Below are 9,336 nucleotides of genomic sequence, written 5' to 3' on the forward strand. Positions count from 1 at the left end.
CATATTTGGCATCGCCACGTTCAGAATCACCTGATTTATCAACATAAGAAAATAATTAACCCAATCGCTAAAAGGCGTAGCGAGAAAAAAATTCAAAACATCAGATGATAAAAAGATCGGATCTACACTAATATGGGATCAATAAAAACGTCTGCTCGGCGCGCAAGAAATAAGCCTCACCCAGGACCAAAATCACGAAAAATGGAGATGCTACAGGTCTTGGAAAATGGTGAATTTTTTCTTTACTAAAAGTTGGAAATTTTTTTCACCACTTAAATATAAAAGAACTTAGACATATTTGCTGTCTATGAACTTGCAATGACCTGGAGAATCATAATGGCAGGTTAGTTTTGGCATTTAGTGAACATGGTAACAAAAAAAAACAACAACTGTGGACGTGCACTTTTATTTTGAAATTTCACAGCACTTGGATTGAAAAGTACAACACATCCAAAAAATAAGCCCCCACATGGCCATTTTGACCAAAAAATAAAAAAGTTCATGGCTCTGGGAAAAAGGGGGGCAAAAACATATATAACATTAACACGGTAAAGAGCCAACATCTCAAATACTCCCGGAGACGACCAATATCATATTAAACTCTCGAAGGAGCGAACAGGGGCAAGCAAACAACAAGAGCACATAAGGCTGGTTTCACACTTGCGTTTTTTTTGCGCTGTTATTTAGCGCTAAAAAACGCATGCTTTTTTTCCCTATATTTTGCATGGGATGCGCTTATGTGCGCATACCCATGCATTTGTATGTGTTTTTGCGCGCATGTGTTTTCTTGTATTGTGCGCTCGGGCGCACAACATGCATCTTGTTGCATTTATTGTGCGTCCGACTTGCCCCCAAAAAATGCATGCGCACGCAATGCGTTTTTTTTACAGCAAGACACCCATTGTAATTCTATGGGTGCGCATTGGCATGTGCATGTATGCATTTTTTTGCGCATGCGTTTATTTGTTGTACATTGGTTAGACAATGGTTATGGTAAGGGTTAGGGTGAGTTAGGGTTAGTAGAGTCAGGGTTTAGGGTTAGGTTTAGTTAGGGTTAGTATGGTCAGGGTTTAGGGTTAGGGTTAGGGTTTGTAGGGTTAGGTTAAGGGTTAGGGGTTAGGGTTGAGGTTAGTAGGGTTAGGGTTAGGTTAAGGGTTAGGGGTTAGGGTTAAGGGTTAGGGTTAGGGGTTAGTAGGGTTAGGGTTAGGTTAAGGGTTAGGGTTAGTTAGCGTTTAGGGTTAGAGTTAGTACTACTAACAGGACAAGGTTGAAAAAAATGCAAACGCACTAAAAACGCGCTAAAAACGCATACAAACGCATAAAAACGCAGCATTTTTTCCTGCGTGCGCATAAAAATGCTTGAAAAAAACGCAGCGTTTGTATACGTTTGTATGCATTTTTTCCATGCGTTTTTTTGCGCAAAAAACGTGCAGCAAAAAAACGCAAGTGTGAAAGTAGCCTCAGGTAGGGGACAGATACAAGGAGATGTGGACCCTGTAGTCACTGTGCATAAACTGTACATGTATGATGCAATGTAAGCAAACTATAGGTAGATGAAGCTCAGGTTCACACCTGCCATCTCTCTGTAATGCCCTTGTGGTTCAAATGCAAACATTTTCAGCAAGTTACACTGTTAGCTCATCAGCACCACTAGTGAGGTGGAGGGGGTGAACTAAGAATAGAATGTTCCATCTTAGCTAGATAAAGCACCTGATATTTTACAACCTCTAACAATCACATGGTTGATAGGTAAACATTGAATTTTTCAGTTCTGTTTAGAAACCCCTTGTATCCTGGTGCTCGTGATATTTTCACAAATCTTCAGGCAATAGGTTGCTGGACTAAGAAGTGCTGTATACCATATGTCATTCTGTAAGTATTACCTGCAAAGTCTGTATTGAAAGAGGCTGACATGTTGGTGCATTTTATTGCAGACATAGGTGAGGAAGACAACTGGGCCTGTGCCCCAAGTCAGGTGCCAACAAGTCAGCTTGCCTTGAACAAGGCATTCAGATACAGGGGGCAAAAAACAGCCTGGATACCGTGAAAGTGATTCAGCTGATTCTCCCTAGATTTCCAGAATCGGTTACTAAAAACCAAACGATTCTCGGATTCAGGTTCTCCCTCCTATTATTCGATTATATGCAAATCTGCACAATATTAATGTTTTGTTGTTTTTTTAACACATGTACAGTATTGCGGCTGGAACAGTATTATTTATTTTAATAGGGGTATGAAATTATTGATTTTAAATGAGTATTTTTTATTGTAATAGGGAGTCACGATGTTGTTCATCTTTAATACAAAGTTAAACTGATTTGTAATGTAGTAGGCGGTGATATTTTTAATATACAAGGGAACAGTGTAGGCCATCTTTTATTATTTTTTATTAAGGGAACTTAGTGTTGGTTTTAAATATTTGGCGCAGTGTCAGCATTTTTTAAGGAGAACAGTGTATTCATTTTTTATTCACGGGGCATAGTGCTTAATATGTGTGGCCTATTATATTTAGGGTGCGCGGTGTGGCACAATATTTAGAGAGCACACTGTGAAGCATTATTATATTTAGGGTGTTCTGTGTGTGGCAATGTTATAATACTATCTACACTGCTTGATTCTGGTGCAGTATTTATGTACTGTGGATTTACTTGGTTCTATATCTGGCATTTAAGGGGGTTATCCAGCCTTAGAGACAATTCTGTAGTAATTCTATGTGTATGCGATTTTCATATGTAGGGTACTGAAGTAGAATATCCCTTTAATGCCAACTCCCCTTTAAGGAGTTCTAATATTAATATATTGTAAATGTTGTACAGATATAATTATGCTCCGGAATTGCTACACTAATGTGTATTACTGCTGTTCTCATTGGTACTGCCACATTATATATGTGTTACCATGCTGTATAGAATGTATTGTATTACTGTATGCTTTGCATATTGAAGTTTAGGGTAAGCCAGTGCATCCTTCGGGTTCAATAGTGGAGAGCACTATTAGTATAGAGTTCATAGTTATGGGTAAGCATAGTTCTGTTGCAGGCCACTAGATGGGGTATACTAGTGGGCCTTGTTAGGTATAGCTGATAGGAAATTCACATAGGGGTTAACTGTAGGAGGCGCTGTTATGGGTAAGCATATTTCTGTTGCAGGCCACTAGATGTGGTATACTAGTGGGCCTTGTTAGGTATAGCTGATAGGAAGTTCACATAGGGGTTAACTGTAGGAGGAGCTGTTATGGGTTAAGTGTAGGCTATAAGAACAAGTCAGAAGACGAGCAAGCCCGACAAGTCCACAAGGGCTCTAAGCCCAGGACGCCATAGCAGCTAAGCAACGTTGTTCAAAGGAAGAAAAGCATGGGTACAGTCAGACAGGTGCTGGATAAGCCCGGATCACCCGGGAAAATTGCCGTTTATGACAGCAGCAGCAACGGAAAGGAATACGTGGTCCAAAAGTCATGCAGGGCGCAGAATATTCACCATGTGGCAGATCTTAAATAGGGCTGAAGCTTGCAAATCTGGGGTGAAATGGATGAATGGGATCCCCTATTTCTTGAGGTCCTACAGGAATGATGCTGCAGTACCACCAAGGGCGCTACTACCCCATAATGCGCGTGCGAATACAGAAAGTAAAAAAGGGAAAGTGCAGGAGGACTGTGGACTGTAATGTAACTGATGTGTCTGGGACCTTTGAAGAGCAAAGTAAAATCATCGAGTTGACTTCTGAACCGGTATCTGTGTCTGTTATTTCAACCTTAAGCACTGAAGCCAAGTGTACAGGAGCTGGGTCGCACCGCAGTGGAATCCCTGTCCATGGACAAGCACCCCAAACAGGTATGCCAGAAGAAGCTGATAGTTTTCCTGTGGGAGGAGGCCTGGACACCAGAGCCCCGGTGTCCTCGGCTATGACTACCGTCCTGGTCCCTTCTTACACATGCATGGGGTCATGTGCAGACTAGAAGGTGGCATGGCTTCGCTCAATGCAAGTGTATTGAGAGAGGCTGGCTAAGTGTAGACAGACTGTGTCCAGAATCACGCAAATCTCATGACTGCCTGCTCCCAGCATCGGCACCGGAGAATTCTCACAGTGTGCAGTGCACTCTATGTGAGGATTTTCAAGTCTGCAGTCACATAAAGTGACTACAGATTTGTAGCCTAAAGCCAATCTAAGTTTAAATCTATTACTATAAATCAGTGCGTTAAACTGTTATATTTGAGGATAAGTCGCAAAAATGTAGAAAATTTTCCATCAACACCACACAATCTTTCTTCTTTCAAAGCCTGGCAAACAAGCTTAAACTCTAGGCTGGATGGAGTCATGCAAGTTTAAACAATTGATAGGAAATTACTGTTCTACAATAATATTGTTTATTAATTTAAGGTCCCTGATTCATCAACATCTGCTCAGGTCGAATTAATACACACAATGCTTAAGAATAACAGCAACCTATTATGGCACTACCCTACCATATTATGGATAGTCTGGGGTGTCTCTATATAGTGCTGAATAGGACCTAAATTCAATCTCAACACAACATACAAGGGGAATGTGGTTAGACCACAGAAAACATCCATAGATCCATAAGTATTCAAAATTACAAAATTTGTAGGTCCAAGACAATGACGGACAGAAGCGGATGCAGAGGCGGACACACTGTGGAAAAACACATGGAACCAAACCCCCAAACATATGTCCAGATAAATAGCCCAGTAAACACACATGGCCAGATCAAAATTTCATACTGTCAAAATATACATGCAGATATATAATGAGTATGTTATACTACAAAACAAGGTGAGTGACTACCATGGCCATAAAATCTTTTTTATTCTGCATATTTTTAATTACAATGTCAACCAATGTGTTGCCCTATGCGGCTCAGATGCTAGCATGAGCCCGGGAGTGCTATGGTTAAAGTGCCCTATGGTCTCATATTTACCTCAAGTGAGTGGCACCAAGGGGGCGATAGGGACCAGTGCATCTGCTCCGACGAGCGTTTCAGATGCTCGTCCTTCGTCAGGGGATGTGACAATAACGGGGAACCGGGTGCTTTAAAAATCATCAGACCGGAAATGGGGATGATGCTGCATCTGCTTCTGTCCGTCATTGTCTTGTACCTGCTGTAATTTTGTAATTTTGAATAAAGTTTTTTGTATTTTTCTACTTATGGATCTATGGTTGTTTTCTGTGGTCTAACCACATTCCCATTCAGGTCAATTAATGAAGAGGCATGTTGGAGTCAGACACTCCTGAATCATTAAAGTGAACCTGTCAGCAGGATTTTAATAAGTAACCTACAGACACTGTTAGGTTGGTGTTGTTATAATGATTAAAATGATACCTGGGGTGAAGAAATCCATCTTGAGGTTCTTGTGTAATCAGTGTTAGAAGTTTGCAGCTAATGATATGCTCATGCTCTCGGGAAGGACTGTAGGCAGAATCTTATCTTCCTGCTCTATCTTGCTCTAAAGCCCCCATCACACAGAGATCTCACTAGCGAGATCGCTGCTGAGTCACAAGTTTTGTGATGCAACAGTGATCTCACCAGCGAGATCGCTGTGTGTGACAGCTATCAGCAACTGCCCCCCCTGCCGGGTACCGCTGATCGTTCATGAAATGTCTGGACATTTTTGGGGTCGCTGGTCTCCCGCTGGCCAGCATGCATCGCTGCATGTGACAGGTGGGAGACCGGCGACCAGTGAGCAGGAGCTGATAACCAAGGTTCACATCTGGTTTCTAAGGGGCGTGCGGCGCCTAGAAACCCGATGTGTACCTTAGTTACCAGCGCGCTGATGCAGGGAGCTGGTAACCAAGGTACTCATCGGGTTTCTAAGTGCCGCGTGCCCCTTAGAAACCCGATGTGTACCTTGGTTACCAGCTCTCTGCATCAGCGCGCTGGTAACTAAGATACACTGCGGGTAACTAAGCGACGTGCGTCGCTTGTTACCCTCGTTAGTAATAAACAAAAGGGATGGAAGGCACCACTTAATATATTCCAAAAAGACAGGAGGGCTCACTAAGGGCATGTAAAGAACATGGAATCAAAGAACAAGAAAAAGATCACGCCCATAATCAAGGAGCACCTCAAACATGCGCATGCGTTTCTAAGATAAACACGACTGGAATGTGGTCTAGACAGTAAAAAAAAAAATTAAACCAAGGTGATAAAATGGTGTGGGCACTGGGATTCCACAATACTTAACAGATTGCTCAACGAGTGGACACACAGCACAAGCTGCACCAATGTAAGTATGAAAAACCTAATGTCTGGCTGAAATTTCAATACATTTCTATGTACTTATGTCTCTTTTTTTTTTATTGCAGCATGTCTTCATCTGGTGAGGAATATGTCCCCGGGACAGGGCAAGAGGCAGAAGAAGTAAGTACCATGCTTCCGTATGGATTGGAAAAAATAAACACATGTGGTTAATTTTTTTTGTTTAATTTTCAGACCTCATCCTCCACCACGCCACCACCACCAGAGGAACGGCAGGAGCAGCAAGGCCAAGTGCGGTCGGGAAGACGTGATGTAAGTACAGACGGACTGTTTTTTTTCTTTACTTAATTTCTATGCTGGTTTATTTTCTTTTTTTTTGGAACTGTATTGAAAATTCTTTCAGGTGTTTATTTTTTTTATGGTTTTGGTAAATTTTTATTAGTATTTTTTGGTAATTTTCCTTGGTTTTTTTTGCTGCTTTTTTGGTTACTGATTTTTTTTAAACTTAATTTCTAGGCTGGTTTATTTTCTTTTTTTTGGTAATCATTTTTTAAAGTATTTTTTTTAAATTTTCATGGTTGTTTTTTTCGGTGTTTGTTGCTTTTTTGCATTTATTTTCATTTAAAACAAAAAATTTTTTCATGGCTTGTGTATCAATATCTAAAGCTCAAAGTGTGTGTGTATGTGTGTATGTATGTGTGTGTATGTTTGTTTGTATGTTTGGGTATATGGGCACGGGACTATGGGATGGAGGATATGTATGATGGTATATGGGCACGGGACTATTGGATGGAGGATATGTATGATGGTATATGGGCACGGGACTATGGGATGGAGGATATGTATGATGGGTATATGGGCACGGGACTATGGGATGGAGGATATGTATGATGGTATATGGGCACGGGACTATTGGATGGAGGATATGTATGATGGTATATGGGCACGGGACTATGGGATGGAGGATATGTAGGATGGGTATATGGGCACTGGACTATGGGATGGAGGATATGTATGATGGGTATATGGGCACAGGACTATGGGATGGAGGATAATTATAATTTTCTATAACTAACCACAGTTCTACTATGCCCGGGCAGCGCCGGGCTCTTCAGCTAGTTTTCTAGATTTTTCATTTTAAAATCTTTCAAAGATTTATGTTTGTCTTTCTTTTCTAGGCTCCACAGCGGGAGGAGGACCTCGCCCTGGACAACGACGAGCTCATCCGTCTAGTCCAGGAGCGAGTCCCGTTGTGGGACACCCGTCACCAACTGCACTCGGACAACGTGGTGATCCGGCGGCTCTGGAACGAGGTGGCCGCATCGCTGATGGATGGCTGGGACAACGCCTCTCCCCGGGTCCGCAAGGATTTTCGTAAGTATTTAAATGCAGTGTGATGCAGCAGTGATCTTGGCCGGGATCACCCAACTGTGTGTGATGCTATTAACTCCATGGAGTTTCTATCATCACACACAGTTGGATGATCACAGCCTCCAGTGCATAGTCTTACTTTTTTTCTTTTTTTTTTTTCCACCACAGTGAACAAAGTCAGAACCCGTTGGCGCTCGATGAAGGACCGCTTCAACAGGGATATCCGTCAGGAGAAGCAGGTTCGCAGTGGTGCTGCGGCAAGGACCGGCATGAAGTACAGATACCATCGTGCCTTGGCATTTTTAAGACCGGTCCTTGCCTCCCGAACGTAAGTATTTTCTAGTTGTATTGTGTTTTATTCTGTGCTTTTCTATTCCACAGGAGTTGGCGATTGTTAATTTATGGTAGTAATTTCTTTCTTTTCTTTTCACAGCACCTGGAGCAGCACCCTGCAACCTGGGCCCGAAGCGGTCCTTCATCAAGCTGCCCCGGACCCCTCCCAGCCATCCATCAGCGAGGAAGCACCTTGCAGGTCTGCACCACAGTCATCTGGAGACCAGGAAGCTGGTCGCTCAGGTGTTCCCCTGTCCCAGGTCTCTGCCACTGGTTTTGCGGGCACTTCCCGCCAGCAGCGGCAGAGGACCTCGGACAGGCCTCTCATGCCCGAGTTCGTTAAATTGAGCTCGGTCTTTCAGAGTAGCCTCAAGGCACTCTCCGATAGACTTGAGAGTGGTTTCCTCGTTTTGGACCAACGCTACAAGTCTATCGAGGGTCGCCTTGAGCGCCTGTAAGTCGACCTTGCCAGACCAGCGCATCATTTTTATACCCAAATAGCTCGGGACACGGCGGAACACCTTACCCCTGACCTCCAGTTGACTGTCATGCAGGCCTGCAACAATGCTTTTATGCAGGCTATGCAGCAGAGTAGGATTATGCAGCAGTCAGCAGTGGCATTTCCACCGGTGCCACCCCTGACTCGTTTTACAGCATTACCTACTTCTGCTGCATATCACTGCACAGCCACCACACTTCCAAGCCTCGCCGGACACCAATATACCGCCCCAAGTCCGAGTGCAGCTGGACACTTACCCGCCAACACCATGCCAAGCGCTGCTCCTGCCTGGCCCACCACTGCTGCCGCCACCACCACTGGATGGCCCGTCGTCACCACCCCTGCCTGTAGCGCCGCCACCACCACCACCAGCGGGAGGACCACCCCGGTATGGACCGCCACAGCCACCACGCCTGCATGGACCGCCACCACCACCAGCACCACCACCTCGGAGCAGCATCAGCTGGGGGACCCGCATTCAATATTTACGGCCCCTGCCAGGACATCCACCACCACCAGCATGCCACAGCAGGTACAAGATCCTGGCAGGCGGTCCACAAGCGCCAGGCGGTCCCCCAGCTCCAGCCGGTCCACAGCCTCCAGGCAGTCCAGAGGCTCAAGGCGGTCCAGAGGCTCAAGGCGGTCCAGAGGCTCAAGGCGGTCCCCGTGTTCTAGCCAGTCCTCAGGCTCTAGCGAGGACAGCAGCAAGACGACGGGCCACCGTCATAAAAAAACAAAGAGGAGGACTCTGACCCTCCCTCCTCCCTCACCTCCCACTTCCCAACTTTCCTTGCCTCGGCTCCCTTCCCCCACTTCTTTGGTTCCTCCTTCCCCTAGAACCCCTTACTCCACCCAAAGCCGTTCCTCATCCCTCCACACCCCCCAGTTTCCACAAACTAAAAAATAAGTAAAATAAATGT

At 44.4% G+C, this 9,336-nt stretch overlaps 1 protein-coding gene across 1 annotated transcript in view; it reads left to right on the forward strand.

Annotated features, from left to right (window-relative positions):
* The first annotated feature begins 1,786 nt into the window (after nucleotides 1-1,786).
* LOC141049861 (uncharacterized) overlaps nucleotides 1,787-9,336 on the forward strand; it is a 7,571-nt gene continuing 21 nt past the window's right edge. Inside the window, exons 1-6 of the mRNA XM_073546699.1 lie at nucleotides 1,787-1,872; nucleotides 6,321-6,375; nucleotides 6,448-6,525; nucleotides 7,392-7,587; nucleotides 7,753-7,912; nucleotides 8,018-9,336. The exon at nucleotides 8,018-9,336 is cut by the window's right edge and continues 21 nt beyond it. Coding sequence (XP_073402800.1) covers nucleotides 6,322-6,375; nucleotides 6,448-6,525; nucleotides 7,392-7,587; nucleotides 7,753-7,912; nucleotides 8,018-8,375 — 846 coding nt within the window. The 5' untranslated portion in view covers nucleotides 1,787-1,872; nucleotide 6,321 and the 3' untranslated portion in view covers nucleotides 8,376-9,336. The remainder of the gene's footprint in view (nucleotides 1,873-6,320; nucleotides 6,376-6,447; nucleotides 6,526-7,391; nucleotides 7,588-7,752; nucleotides 7,913-8,017) is intronic.

This window comes from Dendrobates tinctorius, unplaced genomic scaffold (assembly GCF_039654945.1).
Source record: "Dendrobates tinctorius isolate UK_male_01 unplaced genomic scaffold, ASM3965494v1 ptg000150l, whole genome shotgun sequence".
Classification (NCBI taxonomy): Eukaryota; Metazoa; Chordata; class Amphibia; order Anura; family Dendrobatidae; genus Dendrobates; species Dendrobates tinctorius.